The 21,163-nt window shown below is 61.4% G+C and overlaps 1 protein-coding gene across 7 annotated transcripts; it reads right to left on the reverse strand.

Moving 5' to 3' along the window:
• Positions 1–14: 14 nt before the first annotated feature.
• Positions 15–9,462, reverse strand: CIAO3 (cytosolic iron-sulfur assembly component 3). 7 transcript variants are annotated; one of them, XM_045541033.1, is made up of 11 exons: positions 9,190–9,452; positions 8,055–8,150; positions 6,213–6,356; positions 5,683–5,815; positions 4,188–4,322; positions 3,747–3,865; positions 2,916–3,045; positions 2,099–2,171; positions 1,646–1,783; positions 1,106–1,263; positions 15–943 (listed from the first exon to the last, which is right to left on the reverse strand). In XM_045541033.1, the coding sequence occupies exons 1-11, from the start codon at positions 9,253–9,255 to the stop codon at positions 705–707; spliced, it is 1,431 nt and encodes a 476-aa protein (XP_045396989.1). In that variant the 5' UTR covers positions 9,256–9,452; the 3' UTR covers positions 15–704. The 7 variants fall into 7 exon arrangements, 6 of the variants coding, with proteins under 6 accessions (XP_045396989.1, XP_045396986.1, XP_045396990.1 ...); XM_045541030.1 differs by lacking the exon at positions 9,190–9,452 and having other exon boundaries at positions 8,055–8,614; XM_045541034.1 differs by lacking the exons at positions 15–943; positions 1,106–1,263 and having other exon boundaries at positions 1,604–2,171; positions 3,701–3,865; positions 9,190–9,462.
• Positions 9,463–21,163: the final 11,701 nt, after the last annotated feature.

Below are 21,163 nucleotides of genomic sequence, written 5' to 3' on the forward strand. Positions count from 1 at the left end.
CGTTCAGAGGTGCGTGACGTGTTTTAGGAGGGGCTGCCTTTATTAGCCTTGGGGCTCTGTGGGACACAGGCGTGGCAGGAACCCAGCCAGGGGACGAAGACAGCTGGGCACGCCCAGCACCAGCGGGCGCCCGGTGCTTCGAGAGCAGACCCGGCCCAGAAAACAGACGTGCTCTCACCCCGGGGGCCACGGCTTCCTGACAGTGGACACCTGGTTTCAGGGGACCCCTTCCTGCCAGGCAGGTCCTGCCCCATTTCCCACGCTCTGCACTATGACTTTGGGGGTGACTCTAGCAGTCCGGCGTGAGGCAGCCACTGTGCTCTGCTCCCCACCCTTCGGTCACCGTGAGCCGGAGGCGCAGGGGCAGTGCCACGGGACTTGGCCCTGGGCTGCTGGCAGAGTCTCCGTAACCTCACAGAACCTTCAGACTCCTCGGTCCCCTTGCCCCACTCTGGCAGAGCCAGCGGGGAGCCGCAGAGCAGCTAGGCCGGTGGGGCCAGTGACTGCTGCGGGCCCTGACCGCCATCCTGGGTGCAGCCAGCTTCCCCCTCCCGTGTGGTTCCAGCACATTCTGCAGTTCACTCCAAATTTGGTGGGAGGGCGCTGGGGCCTTGGAGCATGTCACCTTGCTGCCGGGCATCCCGTGAGCCTTCCTGGGAGTCCTGGCTGGCTGCAGGTGGGCTCCGGCAGACCCTCACGGCCTCCTACCACCGGATGCTGAGGCCGGAGCTGGCCTTCTCCACGGCGTGGTACTGCGTGTGCAGCAGGCGGCCGGCCCGCTCCGAGGCCTCGCCCTGCAGCCAGCGCCCGTACAGCTCCCGCACCCCAGGCGCGTCCTCGGGCACCTCTGTCCTGACCAGGCCGTACAGTCGCTCCACCTGCTGCAGAAGCTCCCTGCCCGGCGTGTCCGGGGCCTTGAGCTGGCCTCCGCCATTCAGGCAGCCTGTGGCAGGGCGGGCAGGGGACGCCCGGTGTCAGCACACCCAGCCACCCAAGCCTCCCACCTGCCCGGGAGCCCCGGCGCCCCATCTGTCCCTCCCGCCTGGCGGACAGGGCTTGTAGCTCTGGGCCTGGCAGGGCCCCGCGGCCCGTGCCCGGGGGTTACCTGCGGGGCAGGCCATGACCTCCACGTAGTGGTAGGGGCAGCGGCCACGCTTGAGCTTCTGCACCAGGCTCTGGATGTTGCGGAGCCCGTACGCGGCGGCGAAGCGCAGCAGCACCTGGCCCCCCTGTTCCAGGGTCACCTCCTGGAAGTCCTTGTTCCTGGGGTACCGACCGGGCTTGTCACCCAGCGCCCGAGAGCGGAGGCCCAGACACCTGGTCCCCTCCCCCGTTTTCACTGTCTCACCTCTTCCAGTCCAGCAGGTGCTCTCGCCTGCCTCAGTCTCCCTATCTAAGATGGGGATCCCTCCTTCCCAAGGGCAGCTACGAGCCCCAGCCCCCGTCTAGGGACGTGGTGTCAGGTGCGCACCCTGCCTGCAGCGCCCCGGTGACGGGCAGATCGGGACCCAGCGTGCGCCCCACACCCTGGACGCCACCCTCCACCCAGCCCACCCAGCGAGAGGACCCAGGGCCAAGGCGGTGGCCTCAGCAAACACCGGGGCCTGGTGCCCCCCGGCCCTGCCACTCAGGCCCATCCACTGACCTCAGGGGTCTGTAGGTGACCTCAGCCACATGGATTCCAAAGAGCTCTCGAGCCGCATGCCGGAACACGTGCTCCAGGTAGCCGCCCGAGCCCCCGCCCCGGTGGCTGGTGGGCTCCTCCGCAGACACGCCGCTGGGCCTGGGCGAGGGGCAGGGCCTCAGCACAGCGCAGGGCACGAGAAGGGCTCCCCATGCCCCCGGGGGTCTGCGGTGTGTCTGAGACAGACGTCCTGCCACTGCGTCCGGTGAGCTCAGACCTGCACAAGGCTCTGATGACCATCAGCAACTGTCCACTGGCCACCGTGAATTCAGCCACTTCTGGTGACTCCAGGATGGGCCGTGGGGGGCACGGGAGGAGGGGGGCTGCCCCACCCCCACACGCAGCATTTGCAGCCGCAGCAAAGGCTCTCCATGCCCGACGTCCCTCCCCCTCTGGCGCGCGGCGGTGACTCACAGGCTGTCCAGGGGGGCCGGCTCCAGCTCCGACAGCGAGACACCTTCTTCTTCCAGCAGCTTGAACACCTCCCCTGTGATGACACGGACACCCCAGCGCACTCTTTAGCTGGGACCCGGATACACACGGACCCCCGAGGACCATCCCAGTCCTCCGCAACCTGGCCCCAGGCCCCCAGCGCCCACCCCGGGCGTGTGGTGGGAGGACGGACCCAGCCACAGGGGTGAGAAGGAACCACTGCACTGCCGAGCACCCTGGGAGGGCCGCCTCCTGCCCACCCGGGGGCAGCGCGGCGGTGGGCGGGGCTCGCGTGTTCCTCCAGTGCCCGTCTGTCCAGCCTCCTGGGCGGCTTAGTCTGTGTTTTTTTAGACACAGGGTCTCGCTCTGTTGCCCAGGCTGGAGCGCAGTGGTGGGACCACAGCTCGCTGCAGCCGCCAACTCCGGGGCTCAGGCAGTCCTCCCGCCTTGTCCTGCCCCGTAGCAGGACTGCAGGTGCCACCACACCAGGGAACCTCCAGTCTTGTGAGTACGTGGGAGGCTGTGAGGCTCCTTGAGTCAGGATGGGGGCGGCTCGCGTGAGCCAAGGGGGCCAGATGGAGAATCTTCACACATCTCCCCTCAGACTCGTTTCAGAGCACACGAGGAGGGACAGGGGCCCACCCAGCCGGGTTCCCAAGGCGGGTCAGCTGCCATCGGAGAGACCGGGAGGTGCCCACAGGGAGCTCCGGGCCCCGCCAGAGCCCACACGCAGGACCCCAGCAGGCGCCATCTGTGCGGACCGGGGGCGAGCGGGCCAGGGCAGCATGGCGTGACCGACCTGTCGTGAGGACGCAGTCCACATCTCGCGTCTGGTGCTCCTGGTTGAAAAAGTCGGGTCTGGACGCTTCCAGCTTCTTGTCGTAGCAGGGCATCACGGTCACGTGGTAGATCTTGTCTGGGGTCAGGTGCTGTGTGGAGAAGCACAGAAACAGCTGTCACTCCCGAGCCCAGACCCCAGTGGCCAGCAGCCAGTGTGGGGGACGGTGCGGGACATCATGGCACAGGATGGCCATGGATGCCAGCGGCCAGCACATGACCATGAACCTCGCAGCCAGCGCGCCCCGGCACCCTCCCTGGTGACTCTGTGGTGAGCCACGGACTCCACGGGCCCCGGCATGTCTAGGAGAAGGACACTGACCCAGCCACGGCGCGTCTGTGCCCCCGCTGTGGGGCAAGCAGCAGAGCGCAGGTCACGGTGGACACAGAAACAGGTGGGGGGAGTCGGCCACACCAGAGGGAGATGATGCAGGACAGGCGTCTGTCACCGCCAGGGCCACCTCCCTCCTGCCCCCTGCTGGTTGGGTGGCCTCAGGCTCAATCCTGGGGAGGGGCTGCAGGGGGGCCTGGACCAGGTGACCTTGGCTTCCTGCCCCCCACCAGGCCTGGCCACCTCTGGTGACTAGCGAGGGGGGCGGTCCTCGGCGGCAGGTGGCCGGCGGTGCTGGACTGAGGGCTGTGCGTGCCAGACGGCAGCCACTATGAGATGCCGAGTGATCGCCACGCGGCCACAGCCTAAGGCTCTGTGTCTCCTGCAGCCCCGTGGCAGGTGGCCTGGACATGCACCTGCGGCCACTGCCTGCCGTGTGCCCAGGCGGCGTGACGCTGTCACCTGCTGCTGGGCGAGGAAGTCCTTGACCAGGGCACCCATGACCTGCTGTGGGGACCGGGCCGTGCTGATGTGGGGGATGATGAAGCTGCCATGGGTCTTCTCAGCGTAGCAAATCCAGCCTGAGACAACAGGGGCACAAGAGACTTGGCGGGGGCACGGCGGTCGGGGGTGGCACCCCGTGCACAGGACAGCACGATGGCGTTTGAGAATGCTCCTTTTCTAGCCTGCCGGCCACCACCCTCCCGGGACTGGAGTGACTGGAGGTGACTCCTGAGACCCCAGGGCGGCTCCTCCTCCAGAAGAGGTCACCTGTGCTGACGTTCCGGCCCACGCTTCCCCCCACCCGTCATTCCCAGAAGCCCCCAGAGCCGTCAGCATCCTGTCGAGTTTTCAGTTCACTTGAACTTGAATGTCACACCGTCCGCGGGGCCGCGAGCACACCTGGGCAGGCGGAGGCCAGCATGGGCAGGGCCTGCGTGGAGTCGGCCTGGCCTCGGAATCGCCGCACGAACTCCCGCTGGCTCTCCAGGAGGCTGAAGTTCCTCGAGAAGGCGGTGTCGAAGACAAAGTGCACCCCTGGAAGGCGGGAGCCCACTTAACACACCAAGGACGCCCACACACGAGCCGTGGCCGGGGCCAGCGTCACAGTGTCCGGGTCCTGGGCTGGCCGCGGCGGGGGCAGCACCGCTGAGCAGCCCCCAGGAGCAGGGCTCGGCCTCCCAGCAGCAGCTCAGCTGTTCCCACAGCGGCTGCAGGAAGCATCGCCCAAAAGGACAATGTCAGCGCCCCTGCTGGGCGTGGCACCTGCATCCTGCCCCCGAGCGTCAGCCTCAGTGGCGCGAGTTCTGGTGCTGTTCCGCAGCCTGGGCGCCCACCGTGAATGCAAGTTTAACTCTCTCACCAGAGCAGGGCCCAGTCTCCCTCTCCGCCTCCTCCCAGTTCCTCAGACACCTGCCCTGCACGCTGCTCCCCGGTGAGCCCCTAAGGGATGGCTGGATGCAGCCCCACGGTGCCCACAGCCCACACAGACCGTGCAGCTGCCCCGCGGGGCCCCGGAACTCCTGCCTGCTCGCTCCAAACCCACCACTACGACTGCCCATGGGAAACCTGCTTGGATAATGCCCTGAGCCCCAGCAGAGGTGCTGGCCCACGGGTCCCCTCTCTCCTGACTCTCCATCCTGGCCTCTCATGACCTGCAGACCGGGGACTGCCCTCCCTGCCCAGGATCTGTAAGTTGACATGTTTGAGTGTGTCCCCTGCTGTGGCAGGGCTAGGTTTGCACCTCCCGTCTGAGGAACCGGGGCTGCCCCAGGCTGGGTTTTCCCTAGACGCCGGGTCGGGCTCCCAGTGCCAGACAGTGGTCGGGCCGGCACGAACCGCACGGGGCCAGGCACAGCCTCAGGGCGTCTGTGTGAGGGACCCGGTCACGAGTGGCCACCCAGGCATGAGGCCACCTGCAGACAAGAGCAGTGTCCCGTGGAAACGCCGAGAGATCACCACGTCCAGCTCCCCCGTGTTTCCCAGCAGGGCGGGGCTGCCGGCCGCTCTGGCCCTGGGACCCCAATCTAGCTGGGGGCTCTCCGGACAGCCACACCCCTCCCCAGTCCAGCTCCCGGCCAACCAAAACTGACCCGAGCCAGAACCCGTCCCGGACCTGGAAAACCCGCCTTAATGACACCGGCTCAAAACCAGTGTGAGCAGCGGGCGGATCCTGGACTCGGAGAAAGTGCAAGGTCAGAATTGGGATGGGTTTCCTCTCGGAAGCACAAACACCAAACAGGAACTTCAGCTGCGTCAGGCGCAGAACAAAGACTCGGGACCGAGTTTAAACTCAGGACCGAGTGAGGAGCCGTGGCCTCAGAGGCTGGAAGTGCCCCGACTCGCGCAGCCGTCCCCTTGTTTGGGACCCACAGTGTTCACCCCGAGCCTCGCCTACCTAGTGTTTTGAAGAAGGCGGTTAGTTTCCTGGCAGTGTCTGTGGGGCTCAGCTGGAGCCGCGCAGCCAGGGATGCTCTGGACTGAGGCGAGACGGACACGACAACCAGCTTCTGCTGCCTGGGGGCCGCCATCTGCAAGGCAAGGGGGCGCCGCTTACTCCACAGGCTCCATGCAGGGTCCCGCGGCCGAGGCAGATGCTGTTGGCTTTGCATGCCGAGCTCCAGCGAAGCATGTCATTGTGACCTACACTTAGGACCCAGAGTTGTCGGCTTTGCATGCCTAGCTCCAGCGATGCATGTCATTGTGACCTACACTTAGGACCCAGAGTTTAGGGCCTGACACTTTGAACCTTGGAGACTACTGACAAGTAATTCACCGACAGCCCGTCAGCAAGATCTAAAGCGCACAAGTCACCTGAAGACAGAGGATCAGCAGGTTCAGGACATGAGCTGCCCTGGACAAAACATGCCGCAGGCTGCTGGGATGATTTCAGGTTGAAGCGGAGTCCCCGAGGCCACCACCCCTCACCTTGTTGGCGTCCAGTGCCTTTCGCAGCTCCTCGTGGCTCTGCTGAGTGATAAGCACAGTCTCCGCCGAGGTGACGCAGCCGCTGCACGCCAGGCAGTCGTTCAGCGAGACCTTGGCCTTCTCCAGCCTCCGGGTCCCGCCGTCCTGCGAAGGAGCAAGAAGCCGGTGCACAGAGGGCCCCACTGCGCCAGGACACGGCGCCCCGGCATGGCGGGGTCCACAAGAGGCTCCTGTTCTCTCGCTCGTAACAGCACTGGCAGCCGACAGGGCAGCAGGCCGGGCTTATGTGCCACTGAGTGTTTTAAAAATTAAATATTTAATACAAAAATGCTTATATACATTCTAGATTTTCATATGGCTATCAAATTCTACTTTTAGGTTCAAACTGGGTTAGTGCATCAGAACCACGCGAGCGAGTCTCAAGGCTGTTAATCTGCGGAGAAGCAGCTGACTTGCCACCCACAGGATCCCAGGGGCTGCTGGTCCCGGCTGCGCTACAGAGCTGTGGGCAGGGCGGGGCCAAAGGCAAGGCTCGGGATGGCAGAGGAGGAGGGAAGCCAAGGGTGGACGAAGGAAGAGAGGACAGAGGGACACAGGAGACGAGAGGCGAGAAGCGGGCGGAAATGTGGAGCCTGGCCCAGGGTGCAGGGGCCGAAAAGGGCAGCAACGGTCCTCAGACTCCGCCAGACCGATGCAGGACCACGGTGCTGGAGGCGGGGCCGGGATGACCCTCAGTGGTTTTTCGTAGATGCAAAACAATCCCAGCTTGAGCCCCCGGCAAACACAGGGATGGTTTGAGGCGGGGCCTCGAATGTGACCGGGGAGCAAGGTGCCCTCCTGCCTAGTTCCCAGCTGGGCCTGTGCATTGCTCCAAAGCCTCGATTTCAGCTCAACCCATATTTTTACAGTTGGAGCTGCCTGAAGGCCCAGAGGCACCAGCCGCAGTTCTGTGCTGAGCCGGAGGCTGACGAGCTGCTCGAGTCAACTGCTGCTGCTCTGGATGGCTGGATAGTGGGGCCCACCGGCTCCCCTGGGTCCCTTCATCCACGGGACCCCTCACGAGAGCCAGGTCTCCCAACTGCACCAGGCTCCACAGTGTGCTGTAGGGTGACAATCCCGCTCTTTTCCTGCGACCACTCGACCCTGCTGTTTGTCCTTCACAGAGATCTGCACGCCCCCCCGCACCAGGAGCCACCTGCAGTCCCTCCCTCCTCAGGAAGGGTCCCTGGCACAGCCTCCTGCTGTGAGCTGGGCATCGGGACTGGGACGATGTTCTTTAGAGCCCTGATGGCAGACTGTTGGGGGTGAATTTTAACACTGTTTCATCAGGATCTTTTTAAATTTTTTATTTATTTATTTATTTTTGGAGACAGAGTCTCACTCTGTCACCCCGGCTGGAGTGCAGCGGTGTCATCATAGCTCACTGCAGCCTCCAACTCCTGGACTCAAGCAATCCTCCCGCCTCAGCCTCCCAGAGTGCTAGGATTACAGGTGTGAGCCACCGCACCCGGCCTCATAGGGATCTCATCATCACTTAATTAGAGGAAATAGATGTTATCTAAGAAGGAGAAGTCTGAACTGGAAAACCTTGCACAATTAGAAGCAGACAGGATCCACAATCCTGCCAAAGAGCCACTGTTCAGCCTGGCTGCCTCCCCTTCACCCTCCCCAGGCACCCTGACCCTCCGCCTCCCTGGTGGTAGGTGAATTTGACCAGTGAGAAAGGACTGGTGAGATGTGGAAGGCCGCAGGGTCACTGCCCTCGTGAGCGGATGAAGTAGAGAAAGCGTATTTCCCACCAGCCGAGGCAGGGGCTGTGGTGGCGAAACCCATGGGCCTTACTTGGGTGACCTGGAAGTAACTCCCGTCATCTTCGATGTGGATCTTGGCTACGCCGCTTCCTGGCCTCTTATCCACCTTCACGGGCTTGATGCAGTCCTGTACCAGGAAGAGACCCGAACCAGGGCCCGTGAGTGGGCAGAGGTACCCACGGAAGCGGGCCTTCGAGGAAGGCAGCCTGGCTGCGCAGCGGCCAGCCACGTGACACAGAGGCACTGCCCTGAGCCAGGCACTCGGGACGGAGGCTGGTCCCACCGTCTCTTGCCAACCCCGACCTTCATCCTGAGCATAAACAGGAGGCGCGACCAGAGTGTTACGCCGGCTACGAAGAGGAATGCTTTGCTCGGAAAAGACTGGATGGAGGGCACCTCCCCGCATACTGCCCGGAAAAAAGTTCATTTCTCTCTCAATCTCCTTACGTTCTCTCTCTAGGCCACTGCCGTCCCTGAAACCGCCAGTTCCAGAAAGCCCTGGCAGGAGGCTGCCCCAGCTTATCCCTGCAGGGCAGCCCCTCTCTCCTCTCCTTAACTCTGGGCCTTCGGGCTCTGGCCCGCAGGGCTGGTTGCCCTCGGTAGGCGATAGGCGCGCCCAGAGCACGCCCGACAAGGGCGACACCGGCCCGTTTGCAATGCAGTGGCGCTGTCTGGTCCCCGGGCGCCGTCAAGCACAGCGTTCGCTGAGCAGCTGCCGCCCTGCTCTCGGGCTGGGCTGGGGTCGGCGGCGTCCCTGCGCATGCAGAGGCACAAACGGCAGGTCCGAGAGGGGCCCGAGGCCTGGCAGAGGCCCCGGCCCGGCCCCGGGCTCTGCTCGCCCCCGCGGGGCTGGGCGGCGCGAGCCTGCGAGCCCGGAGCCCTCCCAGGCGGCCGCCCGGACACCCGGGGCTCAGTCAGCGGGTCGGCGGCACAGCCCTCCCTGGCCTCAGTTTCCCTGTTGGTAAGAAACGGGCCAGAGCGCCTCAGGCCCCGGGCGGGGGTCGCTGGTGGCCTCGAGGGGACCGGGATTCGGATTTCATTTCTCAGGGGAAGAAGCCGAGGCGGGGAGGGGTTCCCCCCACGCGAGGGGCGGACCAAGCGCAGCCTCGCCCGGCCCACGCCGGCCCCTCCCCGCGCGCGGCCGCCCGCCCACCCGAGCGGCCCACCTGAGACGGCCCGATGAAGTCATCCAGGTCCGTCAGCTGCAGCGCCCCGCTGAAGGGCGACGCCATGACTGCCACGCTGCCGCCGGGCGCCGCGCGGAGGTGTCGCCAAACGGCGCGAAAGGGATAACTAGTTCCGCCACGCTGCCGAAAAGCGTCCCACGAGGCGCATGCGCCCCTCACTTCCAGCCGGGCGCCTGCAGGGTGGGCGCCCTCTGCCGGCGCACCCGGAGCAGCGGCTCTGGCGCCGGTGTCGCCCACCTGCCGCCGCACCTGTCGCCGCACCTGCCGCGGCCCCCGCGCCGGGTCGGAGCGCGCGGGACGACGGGCGGCGCAGCTCTGGCGCCAGTCTCCGCGCCTGCGCAGAGAAGCGGAGAGGTCCTCGCTCGTTCTTTTAGGCGCCCAGACCTTACCTGCCGACAGGTGCGGGCTCGGGGCCGCACTTTGCTTTACTTTGCTGGTCCAAGAACGGCGCCTGACGCACAGTAGGCGCTCGATTCTCTGGAAGCAATTCAGGCAGCGGATAAGGTGAAAAGGTCAGGGCCAGGGGGTGGGGCCTGGGGGTTCGGGGCCATCCCGGGAGCCCTGCCCGGGGCATGCCAGACCCCTGCTCTGCTATTTTGGACATGAGCCTGGAAAAGTCCATTTCCCTGGGAGATTTTATAACCTGGAACAGGTCCGCTGCGAGTCTGACCCAATTTCTAAACCGTTGTAAATTATGTCTGGTGACACACTGAATGACCAAGTTTTTTGGGGGGACTTTCCAGAAAACTCCAGAGATCAAGCCTGATGTATTTCCAGCCGCCACAGACTCAGCCCCGGATTACTGGTGGTGAGCTCACGTGTCTGAGGCTCCTGCTCTCCGGAAGGTTCTGGTAGAACCCCTTTCTGGGCCCTGATTCGGACAGCTAGTTCCCACCTGACTCTGAGACCTGGTGCCTCCCGCGCCTACCTGCGGGCTTTGCCACCAGGCCCGGGAACTCGAGGCCCACTGGCTGGCGCGGCCTCCCTGGGCACCTGCAGCCCCGCAGGACTTTCTTCCTCAGCGCTGGGAGCTTCCCCAGCACCTGGGCCAGGTGGGCCTCCAGGTCCCCCCCCCCTCCAGCCTGGCGATACCTGACCAAGCTCCAAGGTGGGATGCCTGAAATCTGAGGAATCCTGCTGATTATTAGGAATAGGTGAAACACAAAGTAGACTTAGTTTCACGGAAATGGGTGGAGGAGGTTTACGAAAACCGTGCGAGTGAGGGGTGCTGTTGCGATGGGGGGAGGGTCTGTCAGGCGGGTGTGGGGGAGCATTTGTTGAGGGGGGCTCTGGCTGGGGCCTGGGGGCAAAGGATGGTCTCTGTTTGGGGTGGGGCGGGAGGTTCCCCCAGTGCTGTGGGAGTTTGGTGTGTAGATACTTGGCCAGGTTTCAGTCTTTCTTCCCCCCAAACCCAACTTTGTAAGAGCAAATGCAGGTGGAGCAAGGTGGGGCTTAGTCAGAAGCTGGGGACAGCCACGTCCCTCAGCAGATGGGGGGTAAACTGATGGGGTCTGTCCATGCAGCGGAGCAGCACTCAGGCAGGAAGTGGAACAACATGCAGACCACGCTAGACGGAGATGGGCCTCGAAAACAGGACGCTCGGTGACATGCTGTGAGATTCCACTCACGTGACATGTCCAGAAGGACAAATCCGTACAGATGAGAGTATCACAGAGGTTGCCAGGGGCTGGGGGAGGGCACTTCTGATTGGGCTGATGCAAAAGTTTCAGAAATAGATGTTGCACAACATTGTGAGTGTCATTAACGCTCTGAATTGGATACTTAAAAATGGTTACAATGGCAATTATGTTATATATATATTTTACCATGGTTCTAAAAACTAATAACGAAATATAGCAAAACTCATCGAACTGTATACTTTAAATGGGTGGGTTGTATGGTGTGTGAATTTACATGTCCATAACATGATTGCGAGAAACGGTAGTGGAGCCAGGCGTGGTGGCACCTGTAGTCCCAGCCACTCAGGGGCTGAGGCCAGAGGATGGATTGAGCCCAGGAGTTTGAGTCCAGCCTGGGCAACATAGTGAGACCCCATCTCAAAATAAAGAAGTAAATAAGTAAAAGGGCAAGATGGGGCCAGAATCCTGTGGCTCAGCTGCCCCGACGTGGCCCCCAGGTGGCCCTGCTGTAACAGACACCAGGCTTCTTCCCTGTAGGAGCACCTGGGTGACCCGCAGAGCCAGTTTCTGTTCAGAAAATAGTGACCAGGAGTGTCTGCTCGCTCTCTCTCTCTCTCTCTCACACACACACACGCACACATACATACACACGCACCCACACAGGTGTGTGCACACATGATATTGCTGGAGCAGGTTCCTCCTGCTGCTCTGGGAGGAGCCCGGGGTGAGGCTTTTCAGCCCCCCGGGGGGGTGTCTTTCATTAACTCTCAGCCCTTTCCCTGGAGACCCTTGGCTCTTACGCCAACATCACGCCTCTGTTGTCCCTGCTCTCATATTTTGCCAGCTGTTTCATCATCATCATTAGCGAGTATTTACCATGTGCTTCCCGTGTGCTGGTCCCTCCCCTGGGAATCCGGGGAGGGGAAGGGAGGACCCCAGGGCCGGCTGAGCTCACAGGCCAAGGCCGTGGACCTTGGGGTTGCCGTGGTGCAGCGGCCACGTGTGGGCACCCCTTTCCCAGGCTGGAATGGGAGCCTGGCCTGGCCTCTGCTCCGGGGGTGCCCACGGGGCTGCCCTTTGCCCACAGCCGCCAGCTGGTTGCTGGGCGGGAGGAAGTGCGCCAACGTCCTCCTGTGGATTGGTGTCCCCGGGGGCGCGTGGCTCTGCCTGGCCCTCTCCTGTGGCTGGTGTCGGAGTTTCACCCTCTGGAGGGAGCGACCCTGTCTGTTTCCCGAGGCTGCAGTAAGAAATGACCACAAACTACGGGGCTTAAAACAACAGCAGTGTGTCCTCTCGCGGCCTGGCGGCCGGAGTCAGACCAGCTCCGAGACCCTGCAGCTCTGGGGAGGGGCTTTGCTCCTCCAGCTGCCGGTGGCTCCAGGCATCTCCCCAACCTGTGCCTCTGTCTTCACAAGGCTGTCTCCCCTCTGGGTTTGTGTCCCTTCTCTTATGAGGACGCTGGTCATTGGGTTCAGGGCCCCTGCCCCCAAGAAGTGGGAGAGGGGAGATGCGGTGGCCGGGCTGTGGGAGAGGACACTGTGGCCGTGGCCCTCGTGGCTGTGGTCTTCCAGGCCCAAAGGACACATGGGGGTCTGGTGGCCCCCGTGGTGCACAGCCCATGGGGAGTGCCCACCCCAGCACTGCGGTCACCTGCTGAGAGAGCCCCTGCCCATCATGGCGCCAGGTATTAAGTTTGGGGGCCCAGGAGCTGCCTGGCAGGTGGGAGTGGGGGCAGGAGTGGGGAGTTGGGCCCGAGAGCGCCCCCGTGCGGTCACGGAGGTGTAAGACCCCCCACACCCGGCGACGTCCAAGTACAGGTACCCAGGGCAGGTGCAGAGATGCCCTGTGCACTGGGATCAGCTCTCGCTGTCTAAATGCCCCCCCCCGCCGAGCCCCGCTCTTTGTCAGCTGGGGCTGTTTCCTGTCGGTGGGTGCGGGTGGCCAACAAGGGGCTCTTCCGAGGAGAGGGTCCACGGTAAGGGTTCTGGGGAAATCAGCCCAGACCCCTAACAGTCTCAGGTGCCCCTCCCTGTCTGGGTGGACGGACATCAGCCACGATGTCCACACGGTCCCCTCGGAGTCCTCCCAGGCCTGGTGTCCCGGGCTGGGGGGGGAGGGGGGGAGGCCTGGCCGGCAGGCCCTGGGCTCCAGGTGGGCTCTGCACGGCGAGTCGGCGTGGGGCTGGGCCTGTGCGGGCTCGCCTCCTCAGACTCTGGGAGAAAGCCGGCTTTCTGCAAGAAACATGCCGGTGGGCGCTTCCACCTGCGGTCGCAGCCCCCGGCCGCCACACCTGCGCCCTCCGGGAAGCGAGGCCCCTGCCTCCGTCGGCCAAGCGGACACTTTTTATTTGCTGGAGGGAATTACTGGTGTGATGAGCGCATCATTAGCGGCGTAATCAACGCCGATGTCTTCCCTCTGGGCCGCCACAGCTTGTCAACAGGTGGAATCCCAGCAACAGCCCTGGGAGGCCCGGCACGGGGTGCAATTAGCAGCTAATGAGGAGACCTGCCGTGACCCGCTCCCGCAAGACAGCACCAGCGTGGGGACGCCCGGTGTGGCAGGGGCAGAGCCGGCCAGCGGCCCTCCGAGGGCCTCTTGCTTGGCACCCGGGGGGCGGCAGAGACTCGGAGCTGATTGTCAGGTCAGATGGGCTCTGGGCGTCGGGTGGTGATGTTGGAGCAGGTGAGGGGAGGGCAGGGGACACTTCAAGGGGACACCTGGCCCCTTGAGGCCACGTCTCAGGAGTCCCCAAGCTGTGTGGACAGTGGGGGCAGCAGACAGGATTGGAGGAGAAGCCCCGCCATGTCCCCAACCCCGTTTACCGAGCGGGGTTGGAGGGAGAGAGCCAGGAAGGGCCCTGGGGCAGAGCAGTTTCCAGCCAGGCCAGGCCGCTGCGCTGTGGCCTGAGGCCAAACCTCTGGGCCAGGGGAGGATGGCCAGGCCACCACGGAAGGCAACGTGTGACCACAGGCTTCTCCCGCCCTCCAGCCGGCTCCTTGCACTGCCCAGGGAGGGACGGTTTGCAGGCCACGTGTCACAGCATCAGAGGCCAGGCTCACTGTCTGGCCCGGCCCTCAGGCTTCGAGCAGTCTCAGACAGGGACCCCTGTTCTGGCGCCAACCCCGCCCTCCCGGCGCTGGGCTCCTCCTGGTCTCATCCTCGCTGTGGGCTCAGCTCCCCGCAGGGCTGGCTGGTCCCACCAGGCTCAGGGAGCACCCTGCTCCTCCCTCCGTCCCCTTACACCCCCTCACCCACCCTGGTGCCCCCCGGGGGAGGAGCGTTGGAGAGCTGGGCTCTAGCCACCTGTCCCACCCTCTCAGGACAGAGCCTGCACCTCCAGTGGCCGCACCCAGACAGCCCCGCCACCCTGGAACCTTCCACAGTCAGGCCCCGGCAGGACGGCTGCAGGCAGGGGTCCTTGAGGCCTCGGGCCACTCGTGCACGTGGGTTGCTGGGTCCTGCAGGGCCCCACGAGCAGCCCAGGCTGAGGGAACCGCCCCTCGAGGGAAAACTGGGTCTTTACTCTCTGGAAACCCAGGACACATTCCGGATGTTCAGATGGGACTGATGTGTTTGCGCCCCTGGTGCCAGGGGCTTGGGCATCAGACCTGCCCCCTCTCAGCACGGAGACAAACCATGGCGGGGGTGGGGAAGCGGGAACAGCCCGGCCCCTCCGGCGTCCCAGCCAGTGCCCATTAGGGCGTTATGGTGAACGGGGGCTGTCTGTCACCCTCCTGGGTACTTGGGGGCGGCATGGGCTGCTGGTGGTCATTCAGGCAGCCGGCCCTGCTCAGCACCCACAGACCCTGTGCGGGGGGCACCTGGCAGCCAGGCAGGGGTCTGGGAGAGGCTGGCCAGCTGCAGGGCTTGGCCAGAGGGGGGGCAGCCCCCAACCAGGGCCTGGCTGTGTGCCAGGTGCCACCTCGGGTGGCTGCCATGCTGTGTGCTGATGCCCATTTTGCAGAACTGGAAACTGAGTCTCCGGGACTGCCCACCTCGTATCAGCTGAGCCAGGACTTGACTGCATGACCCTGGCCCCCGAGATGTACCCACGTTCCTCTGCCAACACAGACGACCAGGTCTCTGGCCGAGCACTGACCTCTCTGGGCCTCAGTTTTCTCCTCTGTAAAATGGGGATAAAAGGCCATCCTTTGAGGCTCTTAATCCACAGGATATCCTGTTCCGGCCTGGCATGGGGGAGGAAACAGTGGCTGGCGGAGGGGCTGACCCCCGAGTCAGGAAGCTGGGGCCAACCAGGGGCACTTCCTGGAGGAGGCAGCCCAGAGCGAGACCCAGTGATGGATCGACTCCGGGCTCCCAGCCGGGGGACTCTGGTCTTCCTTCCGCTTTGCTCACAGTGGGGGACAGCACTTAGAGAGCCCAGAGCTCTGCTCCTGCCCCCGGGAATGTGGGTCCTGCTGCGGGAGCCGGCTGGTGGCCCAGAGCCCCTCGCCGAGCCTCCGTGGGCTGGTGGGATTAGTGCCGCAGGCCCGCACCCCGCAGACAAACCAGCAAAGCCGGAAGTGACTGTTTATCCAGCCTCTCAGACGTGACCGGAGGTACCGAGGAGGAGCAGGTTTGTCCACGTGAGGATCAAAGAAAAAAAGTGGTTTTTTTATGTGCAGAATCAACAACCCCAAAGTAGTTTTGTTCACTCAGAGTGAAAAGGCCGACAGTAGCCTGGGGGGGTCCTGGCAGCCGACACCCCTGACTCCGAGCAGGTGCATTGGGTGTGTGCAGGCAAAGCCAGCTGCCCTGTGCGTGCACCCGGCAGAGTGCTGCAGCAGGACTGCGCAGAGAAAAGCCGGGAAGGAAAGCCACCCACATGCCGCAGAGCAGCCCGAGTGGGCGGTGGGAACCAAGGCAACTGTTTTCTTTCCACATGTCTGAATGTTCCAGCGTTTCCTTACCGAGCATCACACTTTGCTTATGTAAATCTGTGTGAGTGTGTTTAAAAAAATACATTTTGTAGAGATGGGGTCTCACTATGTTGCCCAGGCTGGTCTCAAACTCCTGATCTCAAGTGATCTTCCCGCCTTGGTCTCCCATCTCCCAAAGTGCTGGGATTACAGGCGTGAGCCACCGCGCCCGGCCTAAATCACCTTGTGTTAAAGTGAATTCCTATGTTTGTGCAAAGGTCAAACCCCTCTTCCGAAAGCCACTTGCCATTCAGTCCCCTGGGGGGCCGGCCTGCCCTTCCCGCCCCTTCCTGTTGGGTTTGCTGTTTGTCTCGTTGGTTTGGAGTTCTTTGTATGTCCTTGGAACTCACCGGACCACTGACACATGCAGGCGTTGGAAGTGTCTTCTCCCAGTCCGACAGCGCCTGCCAACTGCCAGTCTGTCTATTGAACAGGAATGATTCATTCCGATGAGGTCAAATTTACCAGCACGTTGCAGTGGAGTTTCTGTTTGGGGGCCTTGGGAGTCTGTCCCCATTCCTTGGTCATCGTCCTGTTTATTCTTACTGCCTCCTCTACCACACACAGGTCGCTGATGCATTCGGTGCCCAACTCGTGCACGACGAGCCTCGGGTCTTGCCGCCTTCTTCTTCCTCTCAGGTGAGGCAGATTTCTCAGCCCCATCTGTCCGGCAGGTGCGTGCCCCGCGGGACCACCTTTCTCACGCACTCAGGCCCCTCGAGCACGTGGGAATGTCCCTGCTGAGGTCTCTAGCCTGTCCCTAGCTTGAGTACTGGGGCTTTGTCTTAGTATCTGGCAGCTTGCCTTTTCTTTCTAGATCGTAAATAAGTTATTTTTAATTTTTGAATAAATTTGTTGACTTCCTGAAAAAAAAAATCCTCCTAGATTTTCCTGAGAGTTTAATCGAATTTACGGAATAATTCTGGGAGCACCGACAGCTCCATCACGCCGGGTGGCTGCTCGGGAAGGTGCATCGTTACCGTGGTTTCCAGATACTCTGCGATTTCACTGTTAGTAGAAACGACATATTTTTCTATTATATTTGTTATTGCTCATTGCATATATAAACGTATACTATTCTTACTGTGATAAAATATTCGTAACGTAAAAGCTACCACTTTAGTCACCTCGCGTGTACAGTTCGGGGCCATCGTGTCCGTTCAGAATGTCGGGGATCCCTCCCCGCCGTCCACTGCCACTCGCCATGATCAGTCAGTTTGCATTTTGAATTCTTATATAAATGGAGTCGTATATTAGGGACTCCCACACCAGACTGTTTCTGTCCAGTCCTCTACCGCGAGTAGAGCTGCTGTGGGTATCCGTGCACGGTCCCTGGGTGGACGTGTGTTTTCATTCCTCCGTGGCCCCCACTCAGGAGTGGAATGGTGGGCTGCGTGCTCAGGCGTGTGTCTAACAAACAAAGTGGCTGCCATGATCTGTGCTCCCACCAGCAGCCGGAGGGTCCTAGTGGCTCCCATCTTTGCCAGCCCTTGTCATCGTCAGTCCCCTTCACTTCTGTCATGCCAGGGTGTCCTGATGGGCGGATTCCGTTCGCATTTCCCCGCTGAGTGACGCCGCCGGCATCTGTCCTTGCTCTGACTGGCCGTTCGTACGTCTTCCTTTGTGACGTGTCTTTAAATCTTTGCCTGTTTTCTAAAAAACAGCTTTACTGAGATACAGTTCACATGCCACGCAGCTTACCCACGTAAAGTGTGCAGTTTAACGTGTTTTGTGTGTTTACGGAGCTGTGCAGCCATCACCGTGGTCTAATTTGGACCATTTTCGTTTGTCCTAAAAGAAGCAGCACACCCGCCAGCACTCACTCCCCGGCCTCACCTCCCTCCCCAGCGCCGAGCAACTGATCTACTTTCTGTCCCTGCAATCTGCTGTTCTGCGCAGTCACGCAAAGGGAACTGCACGACACGTGGCTTTCGTGTCTGTGTTGTCTCCCTTAGCATGATGCTGCCCAGGCTCGTGGGCGTGGCGGCACGTAGCGCCGTGTCTCCCCGGCTGCTGGTTCGTCCTGCTACCCTGGAGCCGTAAACGTTCTCTATAAACCAGGTGTGTGTCAGATGGACGCATCGCAAACATTGTCCCCCGTTCCGTGCCTCGGCTCTGCATCTTCTTAATGGTGTCATGCAGAGAGCAGCAGTTTCTTTCACGGCTGACGCTTTCTGTCCCCCTGACAGGCCTTCGCCCATTTATTCCAAGTCCACACACTTCCCCCCACCCGTTGCTTTTAAGCTGTTTGTGTCTTGATGTCTAAACTGTGTGTCCCGTCGGTGGCAGGCTGTCACCCCGAAGCCAGGGGTCAGCGAGCCGCGGCCCGCGGTCTCTGAATTTTTTAATTGTTGAAAAAATCAAAAGGAGGACGATGTTTCACCGAACGTGAGAACTACGTGAGGTTCGGGGTCCTGTGTCGGTGAATGAAGCCTCGTGGGCGAAGGGCCACGTGCACCTGCGGGGACGATGTCTGTGGTGGTTGCACACGGCGGCGGCACCTGAGCGTGTGTGGCTGTCACGGCCCCTCACTGCCGCCCAGCGGCCCCTGCGAGCCCCAGCCAGGCCGTCACCACATCAGTGCCACCAGAGCCATGGGGATCACCTCTTACTTTATTACTGGCACCTGTCGTTGTGCCAAAGCAAGAGAGGAAGAAAGTGCGCCCTGGGGCCAGGCTTCCAAGGTGGAGTCGCGTCATTTTGTCACTAAGTTATGTGGCAGAGTCGGGGTTTCGTGCGTAGCACGGCAGCTGCCTGGCTGCGAGCTGTTGATCATCAGCCCTTGACACGAGGGCTTGAAAATATTAAAAAAAGAACACGCGGCGGAGCCTTGCGTGTGATATGCAAATGCAGCTGGTCAGCTCATCCAGGAAATGGTCCCCACTCACAGGAAAGCTGCAGTCAGAAAAATTAGAAGATTTAAAATAGAATGTCTCATGACAGCAGAAGATCTCCACAAAAATAGAACATGGAAATGAGGCTGCAACCGAGTCGCGTTTCCGAGCGGCTCCTTTGTTAGCCGAGCAAGGAAAGCCGCCTTCTGACAGCGGCTGGTCAGTCACGGAGTTCGCAGCCCCGGACGTCGTGCGACCAGAGGAGACAAACTGGCTTAAGGCTGTCAGCCTCCGGGTGAAAACGGTCGTCCTGAGGGTGAAGCATGTTGGGAGCAACATCCACACTCAGTTAAAAACCAAATGCAAATGCTTCGAAGGAGTTTTCCTTGGCTCTTGGTGGACTGACGGATGTTGCTGCTCAGTTGGTTGGTTGAGGAGTCAGTGCCTCAGTGCCGAGTTGAGAAGCAACTAAAGAATTAGCCTCTTGGCTGGGCGCGGTGGCTCACGCCTGCAATCCCAGCACTCCGGGAGGCCGAGGCGGTTGGATTGGTTGGGTTCAGGAGTTTGAGACCAGCCTGAGCAAGAGTGAGACCCCCGTCTCTACTAAAAATAGGAAAAATTAGCCGGGCATGGTGGCACATGCCTGTAGTCCCAGCTACTCGGGAGCCTGAGGCAGGAGGATCGCTGGAGCCCAGGAGGTTGAGGTTGCTGTGAGCTAGGCTGACGCCACGGCACTCCAGCCTGCAGTTAACAGAGCAAGACTCTGTCTCAAAAAAAAAAAAAAATTAAATAAAGAAAAGGAAGCGTCCCTGTGTGCAGACTGCACGGAGCAGCTGCTGGCAAGAACATTCCAGTGCTGAGAAAGTGAACCCAGTAGAGCACGAAGAGGAACCTGCTAACGCCCATTACACCTGACGGCGGCAGAGTCTGTGTGGAGCAGACGGCAGCTGGGCGGCCGCGGTCCCCAACCCCCGGGCTGTGACCTGGTACCGGGCCTGGGCCTGTGAGGACCTGGGCCCCATGTCACCGCCTGAGCTCCACCCCCCACCCCTCAATGTCCGTGGAAAAATCATCTTCCGTGAAACTGGTCCCGGCTGCCACAAAGGCTGGGGACCGCGGCCCAGCGGGCAAACTGACAAAGCTGTGAAACTAGCCGTGTCTGAGGTCTGCGGGTCTCACTGCGCTATTGTTCCGCGAGTCACCGGCTCTCCCCAGATCGTTCTGCGTCTGAACCTCCCCCAAGTCATCGAGCCCTTGGAGCCGGGTCTGCCCTCGGGCCCTGGACCCGCAGGATCTGAGAGTCGCTGCCAGAGGTAGCAGCCGAGCGCCCGGCACGCGCACCGCGGCGGGGGCTCAGCAGCTTAACCGAGGTTAATGGTTTCACCGTGGTTGTCAGACTCGGGGTGGATGGAAATGTTCCGGAACGAGAAGAACTCCCTGTGACCGGTATTCCGGAACACCGACTGGCTTTGGGATTCGATTTGTGCCTCAAACTTGGTAGTGTTTCTTAACGAATTCAACCTAAAACCAGAAGGGAAACGGCACGAGTGTGTGAAGCGTGTCCTGTGCTATCACGACGAGAACAGCGAGTGTCACTCGGGTCGCAGGGATGTGCTTCGCGCTGTCAAGGTTAAGATGAGACGCGGACGCCCCCCGCCCACCCACGTCGCGGGGGGGGGGGGGCGCATCGTTTAAGTCCCTTCGTGCAAGTGCAAGGGAAGTTTGCACACTTCAAAGCCCTTTCAACGGTGCCGCTGAGGAGCTCGTGCCCAGCCGGGAAGGACCGACCGGCGCGGACCGACCTGCTGACGGACAGCACCCGGGAGGGCCCGGCTGGGTTCCCTGAGTACCTCCGAGTGGTGCGTGTGCTCCTCCCAGTGACGCTTGCGTGGGTTTTCACCAGTATTTTGAAGTTCCTCTCTGTGCGAAAACTCATGTTTGGAAGTGAAACACGCAGACCCTCCTCCCAGATCAGCTCTAACGGGCTGGTGTTGGTGACCGAGTTTGACAGGGGACAGTGGCTTTGAACCTCAGTCGAACTCTTGTCACCCACCCAATACAATTCCCCTCTTCTCACGAGTAGGATAAAAATTGTTATTGTTTAACTGTCATATTTTGAATGTCACCAATGAAAGTGTGGACGTCACCCTCCGGTCCTGTGGTGTCAATGCCCATGTCACACGCTTGGTTTTACCTTTCAGCCCACAGAGCTTGGACGCTTCCTGCCTCCGACTGTACGGGAAAGATTGCTCTTCCCTTGTTTCCACGTGTAACGTGAAATGTAATTGTTCATACAGTTGAATTTAGTTCCCGGGGTGCGATTTCTCCGCATTTATCCTGCTTGGGATTTGCTGAAATTCTTGTACCTGTAAATTCATGTTTCACACCAAATTTGGAGAGTTTTCAGACATCGTTTCTTCAAATATTTTTCCCATGCCGGTCTCTCTCGTATCCTCTTCTGGGACTTGTCGCCGTGTGCTGGGCTGTTCCGTGTCCCCCACGGGTCCCTGCATCTCTTTTCAGCTTTCAACCCTTTCTCTCTGGTTCTTCACAGCAGATG

Source organism: Lemur catta, chromosome 2, assembly GCF_020740605.2.
Source record: "Lemur catta isolate mLemCat1 chromosome 2, mLemCat1.pri, whole genome shotgun sequence".
NCBI classification, from domain to species: Eukaryota; Metazoa; Chordata; class Mammalia; order Primates; family Lemuridae; genus Lemur; species Lemur catta.

Coding starts and splice junctions, on each gene's coding strand:
- CIAO3 (XM_045541030.1), bottom strand. CDS start 8,450: ATGAACTTTTTTCCGGGCAGTATGCGGGGAGGTGCCCTCCATCCAGTC. Junction 3,046..3,746: donor ACTTCCTCGCCCAGCAGCAG/GTGACAGCGTCA, acceptor TTCTCCACACAG/CACCTGACCCCAGACAAGAT. Junction 2,172..2,915: donor GGACTGCGTCCTCACGACAG/GTCGGTCACGCC, acceptor GTGTCATCACAG/GGGAGGTGTTCAAGCTGCTG.